The 21541-nt window shown below is 40.3% G+C and overlaps 1 protein-coding gene and 1 long non-coding RNA gene across 3 annotated transcripts in view; one reads left to right on the top strand and one right to left on the bottom strand.

Annotated features, from left to right (window-relative positions):
- The window catches only part of PPM1H (protein phosphatase, Mg2+/Mn2+ dependent 1H), a 206473-nt gene extending 200405 nt beyond the window's left edge, over positions 1 to 6068 (top strand). For both annotated transcript variants that reach the window (XM_070755616.1, XM_070755617.1), the window contains one exon: positions 3521 to 6068. In XM_070755616.1, coding sequence (XP_070611717.1) covers positions 3521 to 3668 — 148 coding nt within the window. In that variant the 3' untranslated portion in view covers positions 3669 to 6068. The remainder of the gene's footprint in view (positions 1 to 3520) is intronic.
- The window catches only part of LOC139169451 (uncharacterized), a 53794-nt gene extending 36153 nt beyond the window's left edge, over positions 1 to 17641 (bottom strand). Inside the window, exons 1-2 of the long non-coding RNA XR_011559481.1 lie at positions 17466 to 17641; positions 16523 to 16575 (exon numbers count right to left, since the gene is read on the bottom strand). This is a non-coding gene — a long non-coding RNA (uncharacterized lncRNA). The remainder of the gene's footprint in view (positions 1 to 16522; positions 16576 to 17465) is intronic.
- Between the last annotated feature and the right edge of the window lie 3900 nt (positions 17642 to 21541).

The raw sequence follows: 21541 nt of genomic DNA, 5'->3' as shown, positions 1-21541 counted from the left end.
GAGATAATTAGGATCTGGTTGCTATAACTGAGACACGATTTAAGGCCTTCAATGAATGGGAAATATCCATACCAGGATATACATTGTATAGGAAGGAGGTGGAGTAGCTATTTATGTTAAGGAATGTCTAAAAGCAATACTAATTCAAAATATATGTAAAGAGCTAGAGACTCTCTGGGTTTGCATGCAAACTAAAGAGGGTTCTGTCATTAGATTTGGGGTGATCTATAGGCCTCCAGGGCAATCTGAGGATTATGACAACAAGATGGTGGATGAAATTACCCAAATGGCAGTAAAGGGAGATATTGTGATTATGGGTGATTTCAACATGCCTGATATTAACGGGAATGTCCCTAGTGCCCTTACATGCAAAAATAAGAATATAGTAGAGGCCCTTACAGGAGCAGCTCTGGCACCGCTGGTTAAGACACCAATTAGAGGGCAGAATATTCTAGATTTAGTTTTTATGAATGGGAACTGGGTTTCAGTGGTTAAGGTGTGAGAAAACTTAGGTTGCAGTGACCAACTATGTTTGTGGTTTCATGTAAAAACTGATTGTGAGTAATCCTACAACCAAAGTACAGTAATACCTCATCTTACGAACTTAATTGATTCCGGGACAAGGTTCGTAAGATGAAAATTCGTAAGATGAAACAATGTTTCTCATAGAAATCAATGGAAAAGCGAATAATGCGTGCAAGCCCAAAACTCATCCCTTTTCCCCATTACTCCTGGCATTCCTATCTTTGTTTGGAGGCGGCAGGGGGTGGTGGATGTGACATTCCTGGCGGTGCAGCTGCTTCTGAAAGGGAAACCGCCGCCGCCACTATCCTCTTGTCCTGGCAAGAGGGATGGAATCCGCCGGGACGTGATAGCCCCACCCTTTGGAGCAGAGGGGCAGCTGCGAAAGGGCTGGCTTGGCAAAAGCGCTCCCAACGAAGGGGCTGTGAGAGGGTTTTGTCCGAGCGCTTTGGGAACACCCGCCCCACCCCTGTCGCAGCCCCTTCACTGGGAGCGCTTTTGTCCAGGGCTGTCAGCGAAGGGGCTGCAGGAGAGGCAGGGGAGGCATTCCGAAAGTGCTCGGAGAAAGCGTTCTCACAGCCCCTTCGCTGACAGCCCAGGACAAAAACGCTCCCAGTGAAGGGGCTGCAAGAAGGGCGGGGCGGGCATTCCCAAAGCGCTCCCAGCAAAGAGGCAGGCTCTCTTCCAGTAGGGGGTCCGCCTTCCCAGCAGGCAAAGAGTCATTTTTTCGGGGAGGGGCCATGTGCCTCGAGGGGGAGGCTGAGCGTGAGCTTTAAAGAGAAAGGCGGAGGGAGGGCGAGACAAGAGCTCCAGTTTGGGCAGCGCCGTCACCCAGTTTGGGCAGCGCCATCACCCAAGCAACGGGAACGACTGCCCCTTTTTCCTCACAGGATACAACACATACACACACACACTTCTGTGGTGCTGCCCAAACCAGAGCTCTTGCCTCGCCCTCCCTCCGCCTTTCTCTTTAAAGCTCACGGCAGAGCGCTCAGTATCCCCCCCAGGCACATGGCGGTGCGCAGAAGTTCGCCCTGAGGCAGCCCTTAGGGAAGAGGTGGGGATTGCTCCTGTCTTGCTTAGGGCCACCCTTCCCCTATCTGGTGTCCACCAGGTGTGTGGGGTGGGCAGGGTGGTCCCCAGACATCCAGAGAAGTTGGACGGGGCTCAGAGCCCACAGGGGTTTCTCCCCGGCCGACAGCTTGGGAGGGGCAGACCAGCTGTTGACCAGGGAGAAAAGGTGCTGGCTCCACCACGCAGAGGTTGAAAACCCTGTGTGGCATTTGGTTTTTGCGAGCGCACCCACGTGCCTGCTAGAGGGAACAGTGACCTTGGTCTTAGCCAGCATGTGTGTGTCCCGTCTGTGGGGCTCCCCCTGTCATACCATGGGCTTGGTCCTTCCTCCAGAGAATCTGTCATGCCTGCTGCTGTGAGGTGGGTACCATGGTTCTGTTGAAGCTCCACACCTGTTCTCTATGGAGCAGAGATGTGAGATGTGTCTTTTTCTCCACTGAGATGTGTCTCTTTCTCCACTGAGTGAAGTGGCTCCTGGAGGGTCACTTTTCTGGAGGTTGTGAATGTTGGTGGATCACGTGGGGGTGCCTCATAACCCCCTACTACGGAGACCTCAGCCACCACTCACACACAGCCCCTGACCTCGGGAGCATGACCTGGTCAGTTTCCACCATAGCCTGGTCCAAACATAGTGGAAGCAGTGGGGCTCCACTCTCCTTAGGCCTAACATCCAGCCACAAACTCTGAACAGGGAAGTCCTCCGGAGTAGCCAGCTGAGCTGCTCCACTAACTCCACTAGATCCATGGTCTCCAATCTTGGCTGAATCCCCTCTACCATGCCTGTTATGTAGATATATAATGAGCGTTGATAATTTATCAGGTTCCAAAATGGCACAGAACCCTACCATGGGGGGCCTAGTGATGGAACAGGCCACTTGCCTAAGACCACCCAAGGCCTCCCTAATCTACTGAAATACCTCATGCTCCCCACAATTGTTTCCCTCCCCAGCCTGCCACTCTGGGAACCTACCTTGTGAAGATCTAGCAAGCAGTTCCCTCAGCCATGTGCATCCCTTCAACGCTCTGTTTGGGCCTCCAAGCCGAAATGGAGCTTCCAATCTGCCCCCCAGAAGCTCCATTGTGCAGGACAAATGTTGCAGAGCCTCTGTGGTTGTTCATAAGGACGAACAACTGCTGTGGTACTACAAGATTTGTAGTTTCAGTTGCATAACTTCTAACAGCCACTAAGGGAAATATTTCTCAAAATGGAAAATGTAGCATTTAACCCCTACTTTAGTTTGGAGTTTTCTAACATACCGCTAGCAGGAAACGTAATAACAGTTATCTCAGTATCTTCTCTAGTTTAATCTTGGAACTTCTGGTTTGCAGTTTTGCCTCATGTAATCATAATTAAGTTTCCTAGTGCCTAATCAGACTTATCCTACCTTGCTCAAGATCCCAAGTGTAATAGCTTTGCAATGTTTTATATGGGAACACTTTTTCCTTCCACATTGGAAATAGCATGCAAACTATGATCTGATCTGTTAAAAGTTAACTTATAACTTTTTTGAAAATAGTCAGAACATTTGGTCCTGGCTGAAGACTATGAGTAAGGTAGCGAAATCTGAATGTTGATAAAGCAAATTTATTTATTTATTTGATTTTTATGCCGCCCTTCTCAGACTCAGGGCGGCTTACAACATGTTAGCAATAGCATTTTTTAACAGAGCCAGCATATTGCCCCCACAATCCGGTTCCTCATTTTACCCACTTCAGAAGGATGGAAGTCTGAGTCAACCTTTAGCAGGTGGTGCGATTTGAACCGCTGACCTACAGATCTACAGTCAGCTTCAATGGCCTGCAGTACAGGCCACTGAAGGTCTAATTAATTAATTTATGGTGATTAATATGGTCCATCTAGCAAACAATACAGATCCCTTTTAACAGCAGCTTTCAATATTGGATTTTCCTTCTTTGCCTACAGGTACACACTAGCAGCTCAGGATTTGGTAATGCGAGCTAGGGGAGTGCTGAAGGACAGAGGCTGGAGGATATCCAATGACCGGCTGGGCTCGGGAGATGACATTTCGGTCTACATCATCCCTTTACTACATGGAAATAAACTCTTGTAAAAGCAGCATAAGTGCTAGTAGAAGGAAATGTTTGATTATTAATAAGGTCCTTTTGAAAAGACTTCTGATAAATGAAAGTAGTAGTTCAAACACTCTCTTAAGCTTGAGTAACCTGATCTCTTGGTACTTGAAAGCTGGTACTGATTTGCACATAATGTCTTAGAGGTTGCAACTTCCCTAAGCTTATGTTATTGGTACATATCAGGACCAGAACAGTGCTGCATGTATATTTCATGCTTTCTTTTTAATGTCCCTCCTGGTGAGGACACTGTTGTGATCTAATTGAATTTATTTTTTCCAGTTTAATGTAGCCTAAAATGCTAAATGAGATGTGAATTGGAAAGATCATAATTGAAACTGGATAGGCAGCCTTTATTTTCCCAATTTCTGTGCTAGCTGACTTTAATTTAGAAGACATTTATAATTACTAAAGTTAGAAAAGCTGGTATCTATTGTTTGCTAAAGGTAGTGATGTTTCAGTGGAGAGGTTCTAGAGCCGTGATGGTGAACCTATGCCACGTGTACCACAAGTGGCATTCGGAACCATATTGGTGAGCACGCAAGCTCAGGTCCAGCACGCATGCACGTGCTGATTTTTGGACCTTCTGGGTCCACTAGGAGTTATGAAACAGCCTCTGGAGGGGGCTGCTCTCCCAAAGTTTCAGAGCCTTTCTAGGAGCCCGTGGATGGTGAAAATGGCCTTCTCTCCACCAGAGGCCCTCTGGAGGCCAGAAATGGCCCATTTCTCAATTTGGCAAATGGCCCATTTCTGGCCTCTGGGGTGAGGTGGGAATGAGGAAGGCCATTTTTGCCCTCCTCAGCTCCTAGAAAGGCTCTAAAGCTTGGGGGAGCAAAAAACAGGTATAGCATCATGTGCTGGGACTGGGGGGAGGTGTCATGCACAGATGCATGTGGATCTCAGCAGGGAATGCAGCCTCCCTGTTCTGCATTTTGGTTTGGTTTGTGTGCCAAAAGGGGTGGCATGGGGGCATGCTCATGCCCCCACCCACACGTCCCCCTTTTGGCACACAAACAAAAAAAGGTTCACCATCACTTTTTTCTAGAGTTTTGCTTATGCATATTAATTCAAGATTTCCCCCCTCTTCGCTGTAATGAAAATGTATAGATTTTGTGCTTGGATGGTGAAATTAGCTTTTTTATGGTTTCAATCTAGCAGCTGTCAATAAAATTGCCTAAAAGAATAGAGAAACGTTGGGTGGTAAATCTATTTTTGTGTTACCTTTTTGTCAAGTGTATAGTTATGATGTAGCAGACTGGGAGATTATTTTAATTAATATTTATTTGTTATCAGATTTTTCATGCATTAGATTCTTTGGTTTCCTCTTTCAATAGAATATGGCATTCCTTTTGAAAGAATTTCCCTATAAATACTGTTGATGTGGATGTACTGGATAAATGTTTGTCTTGTTTTTTTCTTTAGCTATTTAATGCTAGTATTAAAACATTTATTTAGAATAATAAGCTTCTCCCATTTTCCTACTGTACTCTTTGAGCATTAATTTTTTTTACTGCTTCTATTGTATTCCACTGCCAGGATGTAGTAGGTAAAATGTTAATTTTAAATCCATGTAATATAGCAAGAATTTCTGAAGAACAGGTTTCATTATTTCGTTTGTAATTGTCAATATTAATAAAATATTGAAATAGATAGATTAAAGATTTCAGTAAGAAACTTACTCAAGCAAAGTATTCATAATTATATATACATAATGTAAGCCCCTCTTCTTGAATTAGATGCTTGAGTTAGATTCCTCAGGTATTATCTTCTCCATCAAGAAATCTTGTAGCATATTCTATGTCATTTAAAAAGTAAATGATGTTGCTTGAAAATAAGAGATAAACTTTTGAGAAATCTGAAATATTTTCCAAGAAAGAAGCTTTCAGCATAACAAGAAAATGGTTCTATTTGTTTCCATGTCTTTTTTCTTTAACATCTTCCCATCTTCATAGTATTAAGTTGATTTTTTTTTGTGGAGCAGGTATTTCATATACTGTCTTTGCATCAATACAAATGTTTCCCTCAGTAGGATAGTGCTACTGTAAATAAGTTTGAATCTATAACTGAACAATTAAAAAGATAATCTATGACATCTCCAAATATGTATGCAATAATGTATTTTATAGTAGGCTTCATGAAACTGTTATAAACGTTTCATAGTGCATGGTCTTTTCAACTGTGTAAAGAAATATGAAAGTGGATATTACACAGAATGTATTTCTGCATTCACAGTATGTACTTTCAGTTCAAGTAATTCTTAATGTGGATCACTACTGATGTTCAATTTCATTTCATTCACATGTTTGAAATCAGTGTTTTCTGGATAAAATACTGTCACTGGTTCATCAACACTTTGTAATGTAGCATGTGTATGCAAAAATGTGCTCTTGTGTGTGTCTTTATTTTGCTTTAACATATTCCTCACTTCCACCTTTAAACCCTCTTTAGATGGAAATTGTCTCACTAGGTAATTAAAAGTACAAGTTTAATTTTTATGTTCCTCTTTCACAGGGGTCCCCAATCCCCGGGCTGTAGACTAGTATTGGTCTATGGCCCATTGGGAACTGGGCTACACAAACAGTGGGCAAACATTGAAAGTTTTATATGGGCATGCACAGGAACTAGGTTATGGATGTGAAACATACCCTCTTCACCTGCCACCACTGCTACTGCTGGTCCGTGAAGCTGGAAAGGTTGGAACCACTGCTCTGCCACATGGGCATATTATATTTTATTATAGCCTTATACAGGCATAAAAGTCAGAATAATAAATAGCAGGAATTGTATATATTCACCACTAAAATATTATCTGTGCAATTGCCCTTTTTTACTCTATTTCTATAATTGCTAGTTTTATAGTAATCTAATACTAGACAACACAGATTCAATTCCAATGTTGTGTTTTTACATTAGTTCTTTGCAAATGCTACTTACCGTATTTTTGGAGTATAAGATGCTCCAGAGTATAAGACACATATTGTTCTGCCGGCGTGTCCCAACCTCCCATAATTACAGGGTAATTAGTCCAGAAAGACACACACCACATGATAGAAAGAAAACCAAAAGTCTTTATCAACAGAAAAGCAGAAAAAACTCCCTTTTTAAATGTCAAAGGAATTTTCTGGTACACACAAGGCACAGGTTAAATGCAATCCAATTTCTCACCCAGTAACTGGGAAATAGAGTCCAAATTCCAAAGTCCAGAAAGTCCATACACAGTCTTGAACAGGGAAACAGCAAAACCACGATCTTGACAAAATATGAATCAGATAAACTTCCACAAGGCTAAACCAGCACGCTGTTCTTTTTATTTGTAGCACTAATTACAGCAGCCCCACCCAACCACAGGTGGCCTCACTTATCTCCTGTAATAATCCTTCAGTTGTTCTCTGCTATGCATCATTCTACGCATGCGTGGATCTGTCATAAGTTCTTTTTCAGATTGATCTCCTCCTGGGATGTCTGCCAAACTCCCCCCTTCCCTGTTACTCATGCTTTCTTCATCAGAGGAGCCTTCGTCGGGAGATTCGGGAGCAAAACAGACCTGTGGCATGTGGATGTTTCCCCCACATCCACCTCCACATTCCTTGGGGCAGGAGCTGGGCCAGAGCCAACCACAACACACATTAGTTTTTGTGGAGGAAAACAAGAAAAAAAATCTGCCTCTGCATACCAGCATCCATCGGTATTCATCTGGCCAGCATCCTTGCAGCAAACAGCCTGGTCAGTTTCAGCATGTTATCGCAGCCTGATTCAGCATGAGCAACTGATTGGCGGTTGCATTGGCCTCTCAGAATATTGCCAATCAGCTGTTCCAGGCTTCGGGGATTGCCACAACACATCGCCGCTGATTGCCGCCTCTGCATGTCACATTTATGGCCTCCATGGGTTTCATTTTCAGCTGGTTCCAGGCGGCAAGAATCGCTACATCCCACATGTTTTGTAGTGAAGTGTCTTTTTTTCTATTCTCTTTAAAAATAAGTCTGATTCTCTTTCCATGAATTGAATACATTCTTTTTCTTTTAATATTGATTGATTCAACGTCCATCTTAATTTCCTTTTTTGTCTCTTCCCTATAACTTTTATTGATGATCTGCCCAATTGCTTATTTCTATATTTGTTTCTTGTACATTAGATTTTAGCTCTGCTGACATCCATATCATATCTATTCTTAACCAACACATATGTCTATTTGAATAAAATTAATATTGATTTTCTTTAGGATGCATCTCTCGCCATACATCTTGGATAAGTGTGTCTTATACTCCAAAAAAGTACGGTAATTTGCACGAAGAAAAACATGGGTATCTGGAGAAGCTTCCTGTTTTTCATCAGTTATAAAAGCAACAACATGCAATTGTGCCATAAAATCCACCTCTTTTGTATATAGATATGATCTTAGGCCAAATGTATAAAAGGGTAGGGTTTGCATCATGAGAATGCAATATTGCTTTTGTCAGTCTATCCTTTGACACCCTCCCCACAATAATATATCTGTTACCAATATCTTCACTACCTTTTGTTTTTCCAAGAGCAGTGACATCCTTATTTCGAAATAACACATGGAAGCCAATTATAAATATCTTTGTAATCTGTCTTAACACTGTAACGAATACCAAATACCGTATATACTCGAGTATAAGTCAACTCGATTATAAGCCGCGGCACCTACTTTTGCCACAAAAACTGGGAAAACTTATTGACTTGAGTATAAGCCTAGGGTGGAAAATGGCTACTGGCAATGTTCCCTCTAATTTTTTTTCGGTGTGGGCGGAAAAGTATAGTGTCTGAGCGACAGTCCCTTTGGGACTGGGCGGCATAGAAAAATAAATAAATAAATAAGAAAAAAATTCCCTTCTTTTTTTATTAAAACAAATTAATAATAAAACAAAACCAAAAGCTATTACTATTACTATCTTCTCTTTTTCCATCCCTGTCTCCTCCCCCCTTGTGTGTGTGTGTGTGTGAACTCTTGAACCATTTCCAATTAGAGGTGAGCTATTGGAAATGGTTCAAGAGTTCACACACATACACACACACAAACGGCTGGGGGTTTTGTTCTCTGTTATTATTTGGGTGCTTTTTACTATATGCTTTAAATCAAGAGTCATTTCTATCTCTCTCCCCCTCTTGCTCTCTCTCTCTCTCTTTCTCTCTTGCTTTCTTTCTCTCTCACTCTTTCTTGCTTTCTTTCTCTTCTCTCTCTTGCTATCTCTCTCTTTCTCTCTTGTTTTCTTTCTCTCTATTGCTTTCTTTCTCTTCTCTCTTTTGCTATCTCTCTCTCCCCCCCTTCCTCTCTTTCTCACAGCAGCGGCATTGGGCAGTAGCCGTGGGCGGCAGCAGGGTGATCAGCTGTGAGGCGGAGTTCTGGAACGGAGGCACCGACGGCGAGGGGGCTGCGAGAGCGCTTTCTCCGAGCGCTTCGGGAACGCCTGCCCTGCCTCTACTGCTGCCCCCTTGCTGGAAGTCTGGGACGAAAGCGCTCCCAGCGAAGGGGCTGCTAGAGGGGCGTGGTGGGCATTCCTGAAGCCCACGGAGAAAGCCCTCTCTCGCAGCCCCCTGGCTGGCAGTGCTTTCGTCCCGCAGCCGCCACCGCCGCGGAAGAAGTCGCACCGTAAGGCAGGAGGCAGCGGAGGAAGAGAGGGGGCGGATTGGGCAGGCGGGGGGCATGGCCGAGAAGCCAGGGGCACGTTTGGCCGGAGGCACCATGGGGAGGCAGGGGCGGCCACGGCTCCCTTTCCTCCTACTGCTGCACCTCCCCCCCGCCCCCCCCCCCGCAGGCTGGCAGGGGGATGGGGAGCGCGCACCCATGGAAAAGGGTGCGCAGGGGGGTATTTTGGGGCACACGCACAGCTTACAGGGAATGGTGGCTACTGGTAATTTATAAAAATGGAATATTCTTCTACTGTAGCTTCTTTAAATTGTATTTGTAGGAGAATTTTAAAAAAAACATAAGAATGGTTGCAGAAACTAGGTATATTTAATGAAAAAAAGGACCATGGGAGATATGATAGCATTCTTCCAATATCTCAGGGTTTGCCACAAAGAAGAGAGTCAACCTATTCTCCAAAGCACCTGAGGGCAGAACAAGAAGCAAGGGGTGGAAAATAAACAAGGAGAGAAGCAACTTAGTACTAAGGAGAAAATTCTTGACAGTTAGAACAATGAATCTGTGGAACAACCTGCCACCAGAAGTTGTGAATGCTCCAACACTGGAAATTTTTGTCTCTCCTTATCTCATTTATCTTTTCTTCCTTTCAAATTTGTTCACCTATACTTTTATATCTTTTCTTCTATTCGTTTCTTTAGTTATATTACTACATATCTATTCTCTTCAATGTGTATTATGTATTGGACTAAATAAATAAATAAATAAATAAATAAATAAATAAATAAATAGTGTAGGGTTTCTGCCTAAGCAGGGGGTTGGACTAGAAGATCTCCAAGGTCCATTCCAACTCTTGTTGTTGTTGTTGTTGTTGTTATTATTATTATTATTATTATTATTATTATTATTATTATTATGTAACTTTTCCTTCCAAAATGTTTTTTACTTCTTGCACCTTTCTTCCTCCCCTTCCTAAATCTCTCTCTTTTTTAATTCCTTCTTTTATCATAACCAAAAACCTCTTAAAATATCTTTAGGAATGTAATCAAACCTGTTATCTTAATCTTCATTACAATATCATTATGATTTTCTTAATAATTGGGATTTCATATATTATTTCAAAACAATTGCTTAAATCAAACTTCCATATGATAAATATTCAGATTTTCCATTTAAAACATATTTCATAAGTTAAAATCATTACTATCTCAGTAGATCAGTAAATAACAATTGGGGTTTACTCAATCATTAATTGTAAAATCTTTCTTCTACATGATATTTATCTTGCACAAGGAGACACCATACTCTTAAAAAAGGTAAATCTTTTCATATTAATTATGTAGAACAAATTATTAATGCCAAAATTCATACTATTATCCTAACTTTTGTATTGTTTTAAACAAGTCAGCATTAACAATCCTCTTAGGTATGATAAGTATAGTTGGAAGAAAGTTTAATTACACAGAGTTATCACCACTTGAAGCAACATTTTCTTACAAAATAACCTCTTCTGTTACTAGAAATTAATCAAATTTCAATGGGTAACTTACATTTTACTTGTAAAACATGTTGCTGGCTTGCTGACTTCTAAACAGGACTTCTATAGTCCCTTTTCATCCACCTTTCCTTTCTTCTGAAAGTCCCTTCAATCCTTTCTACATAGAGGAGCTGTGATTGGTTCAGACTGCTGCCAATCAGGCAGCTCCCTTTGTGCCTCCTTCCTGTGTAGAGGAGGAACTGTGATTAGTTCAGCCTGCTGCCAATTAGGCAGCTAAGGGGTGTTGCCGGCTGGACTGTAGCAAGAGCCGAAGCAGCGGTGCAAACAAAAAAGCCTCGTGTTGCCAGAGCCAACAGGTTTCCTTCCTCCCTGCCTTTCACATCCGAACTGTGCAGCTTTGGAAAATGCTGCACAGGAGTTTTCAGATCAGTGAAGGTCAGTGACTCGAATATAAGCCAAGGTTGGATTTTTCAGCACATTTTTTGTGCTGAAAATCTCGACTTATACTTGAGTATATACGGTACTTCCTGAAAATACTAAAAGTCCTAGTCAGGGCGATTTTAAAAAATGTCATATCAATATAATGCAAACCAAGCAACATTGACTCACTTAACTAAATTCAGAAATTTAAGCTGATACTTGTTTCCTTCTATCTCTATTGCTGCAGAGCTTCTTCAAAGTTTTGATCTCAAAGATTGCTTTAACAATGGTTCTCCCTCCCTACAAAAAAGTGTATTTTATATATGTCTTTAAGTAATATCCAGATAAACTTAAACTTTATAAACCTTTGCAAAGAATTTGGTATTTGGAACAATATATTATTGAAGGAACAGTATCAATTCCTGTAATTTCTGCATATGATAGAGTTGAAGTGGATTTCATGCCTTGTGTTATTAAATTGCAAATGAAGTCTTGCCAATCTCAACAATGTTATGCCAGGTTTCACGTTACGAGCCCCAGTGAAGTCAGGAATGTAAATTCAAACACACATACGCCAATGCATAGTAAACAGAAGCCGTTTATCCAAAAATAATACGGTGCACAGACACTTTAAACTGAGCAAATGAGTTCATACACATATAGCAGTCCTTGCAAGCTGTGGAAGCGTCACAACCAGACCTCTTCCAGTCAGTCCACAAGTTTTTACTTAGCTGTGAAATATCCCCAAGAGTCTGTGAAAAGCCAGGAACAAAATGCAAACACGACATCTCCTTCTCCAAACAGATAATCTCCCACACACGCTCTATCGTCTAGTTGTTCATTTCTTGTCATAAACCTGTGCCTATGAGTATCTATTAACCTATCTTCCTCTGAGTCTGATGACTCACTAATGGGCAATGTTCCCTCTAAGCTGCGCGGGCAAGCACCCGTGCAGTCATCAGCAGCCTCCCATGCACTAACTTTTGAAATGGTGCAAAGCCGCGCCCTCCCAGATCGCTCCTTGCTCGCCTCTAAGATCTGCCTCTAAGATCTGCCGAAGAGGAAGAAGATCCAGATTGAGCATGAGGGGGGAAGTGACGGAGGGGAGAGGGGGTGGGGATCCCAGGCTAGGGATGGTGCATGCGGGGAGGGTTGTTTGGGTTTAAAAGACTGAAAAAAAGCGGCACCCGCTTTTTTAACTGCTTGGTTAAAAACATGAGCTCCCCCCCACGTGGCTGGGAGTCCCACAGGGGCGGATCTCAGCCAGAGAGAGATTTCGCAGAAGGAAAAACCTCTCTGGCCAGGCTCCGCCCCTTTGGGACTCACAAGATGTGCTGAGGGGACGCCTTGCCCCCAGGATCCCTGGTCGCAACCCCAAGTGCCTTGGACTCCCTTTCCAAGCCAGCCCTCAGCAAAGCCCAGGCTGTGTGGGGGTGAGGTGGGGGAGGGGAGCTCATCCCCAGCCAGGCAACGGCAAGGTCCTCCCGCTGCGGGGCTCATGCGACCCAACTCTGGTTGGTCTCCTCCCCCTCCCTCCCCTGCATGGCAGTGTTATGGCCTTTTTTTTCTTAGTATTTCCTGTTTATTGGTTACAGTTAATGATTGACTTGCACTTAAAGCAGGTTTAAAAACCCCTACATTGCCTTCAAACCCCCTCCACCACTTGCCAGGCCAGGACAAAACAGTCGGGCCTCATCCTAGGGCAGCTTCCAGCTCTGCTTGGGGACGCTCTCCCCAGGGCCTGGTGAGGGCCGGGCTATTCACTCCATTCTTTGGGCTCCAAATATGGTCACTGGATGTAGTCAAAGATGTCCTTCTCGCTGTCCACAGGGAGGGGCTCTCCCGCAATGCCGGTGACACTGAGGCCGGATCGTGTACTCGTTGAAGGTGAAGCCCATCTCCGAGGCATGGGTCCGCATGTTCTTATTGAAAAGATCGCTTCCGGTGAAGTAGAAGACCCCACAATAAATTGATAGAAGAGCTTGTGTAATCTTGTCGAATCTTTTCTTTCTTGCGTAATTTTCCATTAGATAAAAATTCATTGATGTTTTCAACAATTTTAGTTCCTATGCCTTCCAATTTCTTTGCTTCAGACCCACTTTTAATCTTGCTAGGGTACTTGGATATTACAGATGCTGCTTTCCTGTAAGCATTGTATTTATGAATAGCTCTGTTCACGTTCTTTTCATAATTGGCCAATTCGCTGAGGAGGTCGGTGATGGCCTGGTTGGGGTTCTCCTGCAGCGCCTTTCACTTGCTCATCACGGTGGGCCCCTCTTGACGTTCCTAGCTCAAGGGGGAGGGGGGAGAGAGAGCGGTGTTATGGCCTCTTGGAGGTCCATTGCTTGGAGGTCAGCGCAGACAATGGGAGCAGTCATGAAACTTTGGAAGGAAGATGTCTCGGCCAAAGGGGGAAAAGGTAAAAGGGGCTGGAGCCGAGTGCCTGGCAGCACATCTCTTCCCCACCCCGTTTTCTTCCAACACGCCCAGGATCCAGACCCCTCAGCACAGCCCCTGCCCCCATTTCGGAGCCAATAGAAACTGCTACAGGATGATCCCTCCTTAATTTCTTTATTGGCCAAGTGTGATTAGACACACAAGGTAGGAGAGAGAAACAAATGAGAGAGTGAAGGGGGAGAGAGAGGGAGAGGACACATAAATGAGAGAGACCTGGAAGGAGAGAATGAAGGAAAAGTGGGAAAAGAGATAAAGAAGTGGAGAGAAAGAAAGAAAAGGGAAAGGGAGGGAAGGAGAGAAGTGGAGAGGAAGGAAGGAGAAATGGAGGGAACAAAGAAGGAAGGAAGGAGGAAGAATGAAATGAATGGAAGGAAGGGGGAAGGAATTACTTTTTGCGGGGGATAATTTTTTTTAATTTATTTTTTTCCCAACATACATTGAAACAATACAGTGTACCATCTAATTTTGCATGAATAAAATGCGGTATTTTGTTAGTAACTAATATCAATCATCAAAAAAGTTGCAAAACTTTTTTTTCTAATTTTGTCATCCAGTTACATTTTCTTTTAATTAAATTCCCTCCTTAATGTCCCTTCAAAAAGTACACCACCAATTATATTTCTAACTTATTAACCATTATGCCAAAGTGCTTCCTTCTTTCTTTATACATTTTTCTGTAAACCAAGCAAACCTTGTATAGCCAATCAGATGTTAACAAAAGAAAATTAAAAACAAAACATAAACATATACGAATTTCAGACTTCTTCCCCCCTCTAAATAGTACATTTACTTAATCCCAAATTTAAAAATTATTTCAGTCCATCTAACATGTTCTGCTGGGCTCTCTAGTAGGAGCCTCCCAAAAATTCAAGGGTACAAATTTCAGACACACACACATTTGAAAATTCAAAACAATGTTCTTTATCACAAAATTCAAAAGCACTCTAAGCACTCTTTTTGTATTGCAAAGAGCACTCGTCCCAAAACAACTGGGTAGTCTACAATTTCCCTTAAGCAGTCATTAAGTACTTAGCTAGAAGCTGTGAAGAAACTTCACACCCTTTCTTCTTTCAATGAGACACACACACACGTTGCTCTGCTTTGGTTTCAAAGACGTGAAAAATCAACATACAAAGTCCAAAAAACAGCAACACAGGATTCCTGGATAACTGCGATCAGATACTCTTCCACAATGACCAAACCCACACGCTGCTATTTATAGCAGCAGCCCTAATTACTAATTACCCAAACACAGGTGGCCTCTCTTATCTCCTGTAATATGTCCTTACTTGGTCTCTTCTACGCATAATTCTGCGCTTGCATGGGTCCAAGATGTCTTCATCCGAATCAATGGAAGATAATGCCTGGGCTGTGTGCCAAGCCCCCCTCTTCCAAGTCACTCCCACCTTCTTCGTCTGAGGAAACTAAACTCTGAACTGACTCTGTCGGCAATAACAGGCCTATGACATGTTGAAGTTTCCCCTGCATCCACCTCCCCATTCCCTGGGGCAGGAGCTAGGCCAGAGCCAACCATAACACTAACATTTAGGCAATTAATACTTATCTACATTTCTTACTTAGTTATTAATCTTAAATTTCAGTCAATTTGAGAAAAGAAAAAAAAGGTAAGAATTCTTAATATTCTCTATTTTCAATCAATTAAAAATCATTAATATTAATCTCCCCAACAATTCTAAATTCAATCCCATTTATGCATTAATCCAAATAGTATCACCTACTACATATCTTATTATAATCAATACTTCTAACTTTATTAAAACAGATCACCCGGATCACCTTCTGCCGCACTAATCCCAGTGACTGGTTAGGTCCTACAGAGTTGGCCTTCTCCGGTCCCATCGATGAAACAATGTTGTCTGGCAGGACCCAGGGGAAGAGCCTTCTCTGTGGTGGCCCCGACCCTCTGGAATCAACTCCTCCTGGAGATTGGGATTGCCCCCACCCTCCTTGCCTTTCGCAAACTTCTTAAAACCCACCTCTGCCGTCAGGTATGGGGAAATTGATTCCCCAATTATGGGCTGTTTCCATTTTATGTATGGTTTGTGTTGTGGTTGGCTCTGGCCCAGCTCCTGCCCCAGGGAATGGGGAGGTGGATACAGGGGAAAATTCAACATGTCACAGGCCTGTGTTATTGCCGATAGAATCAGTTCAGAGTTTAGTTTCCTCGGACGAAGAAGAAGGTGGGAGTGACTCGGCAGAGGAGGGCTTGGCACATAGCCAAGGCAGTCAATCTTCCTTATCTTCTATTGCTTCAGATGATGACATTTTGGACCCACGCAAGCACAGAATTATGCGTAGAAGAGACCAAGTAAGAACATATTACAAGAAATAAGGGAGGCCACCTGTGTTTGGGTGGGGCTACAGTAATTAGGACTGCTGCTATAAATAGTATCATGTGGGTTTAGCCATTGTGGAAGAATATCTGTTCACAGTTGTCAGGAATCTTGTGTTCTGGACTTTGTTGCTTTTTCACGCCTTTGAAACCAAAGCAAAGCAACGTGTGTATGTCTCATTTCATTGGAAGAAGAAGGGGTGTGAAGTTTCTCCATAGCTGCTGGCTAAGTACTTAATGACTGCTTAAGGGAAATTGTACAGACTACCTGGTTGTTTTGGGAAGAGTGCTCTTTGCAATACAAAAAGAGTGCTTAGTATATTTTTACTTTTGTGATAAAGAACATTGTTTTGAATTTTCAAACGTGTGTGTGTCTGAAATTTGTACCCTTGAATTTTCGGGAGGCTCCTATCAGCCCGGTAGAACAGGTTTGTCTGAGATGTATGACTGTTTTTTACATTAAGGGTTTTAAATTGTCTTTTAATCATTGGATTTGTACCGTTTTGTTGTTGTGAGCCACTCCGAGTCTTTGGAGAGGGGCAGCATACAAATCTAATAAATAAATAAATAAATAAATTTATATATCTAAATAGAAAAAATAATTAAAATTAAAAAAAGAGCAAAAAAACAATATTCCAAGCTTAATCAACCCTTCTCAAACTCTAATTTCTTCAATCTACGCAGAACTTTGAATCGAACCCTTTTCTTTTTTATTTTTTTGTATCCCCTTTTAATCCCCTTTTCCATTTTATTCTTTATATTGTTCCTTCTAGGAAGGAAAGACTTTGTTAGAAAAATTAAGGGGTTATTGGATCAAACTGTGGACACTTGTCAACGTTGTTATGATGGTGGCAATGTCCCAGGGTTATGTGAACATCTTTTGGGATCTTCTGACAAGCAACTGCAGGGATTCACTTAACAGCTGTGGCAAGAAAGGTGGTGAGGCAGAACTCACTTAATAACCATCTTATTTAAGAGATAGAAACGTTAGCCTCCATTGGGGTCAGAACAGAAGTCGAGGATTATCTGTCTGACCAGTGCACTCTTTTAGAAGCAGATCACAGATCAGGAGTTCATTTTGAAGCACCACAGAAAACATCTAGGGGGGAAGGCAGGTTGTCCTCGACTTACAATGGTTCGTTTACTGACCGTTCAAAGTCGCATCGGCTCTGAAAAAAGTGACTTATGCACCCTTTTCACACTTAGGACCTTCACAGCAGCCCAATGATCACAGGATCAAAACTTTGCTGCTATTTCATATTTATGACCGTTGCTGTGTGTCCTGAGGTCATGTGACTCCCTTTTGTTTCTAACCGATCCACGCCCAGGCATGAAAATGTGCCGCTCAGACATTATACTTTTCTGCCCACACCAAAAAAAAAAATTAGTGGGAACATTGCTAATGGGGTCATTAGTTAACGGGATGCCTGCATCTACCTCACCTTCCAATTCTGCTTCACTTCCATTGTCTGCCCTTGACAAAGAATCTTCACTGTCTGAAGCTGTTGGCAGTAAGACATGTCTCTGGGAACCTGAGTATTCTCCCAAACCAACGTCCACAGTCCTCGTTGCAGGAGCTGGCCCAGAGTCCTCGTTGCAGGAGCTGGCCCAGAGCCAACTACAACAAACAGAAGCATCAAATGGTATCTCTTTTTTACTTGGGAAAGTTTCACTGTGTTAGCAAAATCTATCTAAAACTTACAATAACATCCCTTCTAGATGAATGCATATATATACTCTAATGTATATATATGAATGCAATAATACTCTAATAATTAATTCAATTATAGAATTTATTATTATTTAGAGCAGTTTTCTCCATATATACTAGTCTAAATTTTCCAAATTAGTATTTGGGTTACTTTGAGCTTTGGTCATTTGGGTCATTGGAAGAATTGTCCAGCACATTTGGAACAAAACAAACTGAGGAAGACTACCTTAAAAGTAATGATGCTTATACATCTAAATGTTGAAAATTAACCAAATTGTAACTTTGTTATTATATATTAAAGATCTTCAAGGAATGTTGTTAAATAAAACTGAATATCCAACCTCACTCCTTCACTCATCCCCAACTGAGGAAACTTGTTCTTTTTTTAAAAAGACAGTTAAAATCTAACTGAAAATATTTCTAGGAAAATACGAATCCAGGTAAAACTCAGAAAAAATGTGTTGCTAATACAGCGATTTAAATTATCCATGATATTTGCCTGGTACTAAGTCAACAACGTGGATCTTTCAAAATTCCAAGCGATGTATTAATTGCATCATTAGGTTTAAGTTTAACAACTGTGTAGTTTAAAATTTCCTTTACCAAATTAAGCATTTGGGGGTGATTTTTCTAACAACTTATTTCTGATTATAGCTAACAATTATATTTTAAAAGAAATATTCCAATTCAAATTATCTAAGTTGTTGTTTCATTATTTACTAATGCCAAATGCCAAATGGAAAAGGGTTCATCTTAGTTACAATTTAAAATCAGCAGCACATGAAAAGTGATCTTGGACTCCAAGTTGTTGTGAGCCGGCCCAAATCTTCGGAAAGGGGCGGCATACAAATCTAATAAATTATTATTATTATTATTATTATTATTATTATTATTATTATTAAATAGTTTTGTAGGAAGAACTGTCAAATTGCTGAAAATAGTCATTGTATGTATTTTCTCTGAGATTTGATTTTTATTTTTGATAAATAAAAATTACAACCCTACCAAGTCCATTTTGGTACTTTTGCCAAACATTTGCATTCTCAATTTATTTATTTTCTTTTAGAAATGTTGTAGGCAATGGCCAATACCTCTACAATCATTCTGCCAAACTATAGTTGGAAAAAAACCCTTTTCGTTCCAATCTCTGCTTTAGTTTTTCCCCATTGTATTTGATTTTAATTCAACGACTGTCCATTATTTTAGTGGTATAGTGATTATATTTATGGAATATATTATTTTCTAGGCTCAGCATTCTACATGATAAAAAGAATTTGATGGATAAAAATAATTTAGATTAATGTACTTAACATTGTGACTGTGAAATGTAAAATTTTTGTAATTTAAGAACAAAAATGTTGAGCAAAGGGATATATTTTATGTGTTTTGAAAAATTTTCAGTGCAATTAAGAAGAAAACTGGAAAAAAAATGTATGCACCATAAAGTTTTAAAATGGAATTGTAAAAAAAAAAAAATAGAAAAACCTCATTTTGGCTGTTTATATTGGATGGGTGTTTCTGTGGAATTTACAGCTGATATGTAAAAGCATAGGAATTTGCCAGTGATGACATGAAATCTAGTGAAGAAAGTCTAATTAAGAATCTAAATACAGTATCAAACTTTATTGTGAAATGTTATTATTAAACTATTATTTTTCTACTTGTATATTTTAGGATATATAGTATATAAGTTCAGTGTACAAGTCTGCTTGGTGAAAAAGGTGCTAAAGGAAACCAACGGGAAGGATGCATTACTTATTGCACGCAAAATTGTATTCATTTCATTAAGCTGGCCTTCAGATTTTTATTGAGAACTATTAGAAGTCAGTGAAATCAGCTTTCTCCTTGTTAATTTATTTCAATTAATTGAATGCAAAATTTATTAATGGGTTTTGGTATAGAAAATACATGACTAATCAACAAAGAATTTGATTACAATAATGGTGGGGGGGGGGAAATTCTCCCAAAATCTTTTTTTGAACTAATTAAAGAATTTAAACTTAAAGATTGCTGGAGAGAAAGGAATCTACTAACCAAAAAATTCACCTATTATTCCAATAGACACTAATCATGGTCAAGATTAGACGTGTTCTGGTCAACAACTGAACTTAATACAGAAATAGAGACGATTGAGACCCAACCCTCTCTCTGATCATAGTTCCATAAAGGTAATTTGGAAAGGACAAAAACAGTGCTATAGATGGACACTTCAAAAATCGATTCTAAAACAAGAAGATTTTAAACAAAAACTTCAAAAATAAATTAAATTCTTTTTCTAAGAAAATGTTAAAGATCATACTAATTTACAAAACCTTTGAGATACAGCTAAAGCAGTGATAAGGGGAATCACAATTTCATGTATGGCCAAAGATCACACACACAAAAAAAGAATAAAAATTGATAATCTGGAAGAGGAATATAAAATACTAGAAGAAAGATTGCAAGAACAACCACAGAACAAAGATTTAAAACAAAAGATCTCTTGGATCAAACATCAAATAAACTTGTTAGATAAAGAGAAACTAGCTCAACAAATTAAAAGTACTAAACAATATAACTTTGAAAACGTGAACAAACCCAGCAAATGGCTAGCTAATAAACTCAAAAAACAAAAAGAAAAGAAACTAATTAATTGCCTTAAAACAGATGATGGGGAACTATGCCATGGCCTGGGAAAAAGAAACAAATAGCCAGAGACTTCTATAGTAAACTTTATGATAATCAAGGAAATATAACCAAGGAAATACAAGATCACAAAATACAAGATTTTTTAGATCAGGCCTATCTCCCCAAAATTCCAAATGAAATATTAAATAAGAAAATTTCAATCACAGAATTAAAAGAGACAATCAAAAAACAAAAAATAAATAAAGCCCCTGGACCAGATGGCCTCCCAAGTGAATTCTACAAAGATTTACCACAAAAAGCAGAAGAGATCCTTCTAGAAGCCTTCAATTAAGTTTTAGAGAAAGGCAAAATTCCTTTGTCCTAGACAGAGGCAAATCTGGCCCTGATAGCAAAAAAAGATACAGACCCAACGGAAATAGAAAATTATAGGCCCATCACCCTTCTAAATGTGGATTACAAAATTTTTAGTTCTATATTAGCAAATAAAATCAAAGGCTATTTAAACTACTTTAAAGATCCTGACCAAAATTAATTTCTCCCAGGGAGACAATTAAGAAATAATTTAAGGATGATATTAGACATCCTCGAATACTATGAAATTCATAGTGATAAACAAGTAACTCTAATTTTTTTAGATGACCAGAAGGCCTTTGACAACGTTTCTTGGAACTTCATGATTAAACAATTAGAACACATGGATTTTGGTCAAAATTTTATAAACGCGATTAAAGCTATATATATCCACCAATCCACATATATTATTCTCAATGGAGATGTAACAACTAAAATAAACATCCAAAAAGGTACAAGACAAGGTTGTCCACTTTCACCTTTTTATCTTGACATTAGAAGTTCTCACTAGAATCATTAGGAAAAATGACAAGATAAAAGGGCTAAAGTGTAAAAAAGAGTTATACAAACTACAGGCGTTTGCTGACAACCTTGTATTTATTCTAGAAGACCCACTAGACTCTGTTCCAAAACTGTTTGCTATTCTAGAGGATTATGGCAAGGCGGCAGGATTAAAAATTAATAAACTCAAAACTCAAATTTTAACCTAAAATATGAAAGAACCGCAAAAAATTAACTTAGCATCAAAACTGGATATTCAAATAACTAAAAAATTTAAATACCTAGGTATCAACTTAACAGCAAAGGTTTCAAGCTTAAAAGAAGATA

This window comes from Erythrolamprus reginae, chromosome 6 (genome assembly GCF_031021105.1).
Source record: "Erythrolamprus reginae isolate rEryReg1 chromosome 6, rEryReg1.hap1, whole genome shotgun sequence".
NCBI lineage: Eukaryota > Metazoa > Chordata > Lepidosauria > Squamata > Dipsadidae > Erythrolamprus > Erythrolamprus reginae.
The sequence above is the reverse complement of the archived record's forward strand: the minus strand, read 5'-3'. Positions and strand labels throughout refer to the sequence as shown.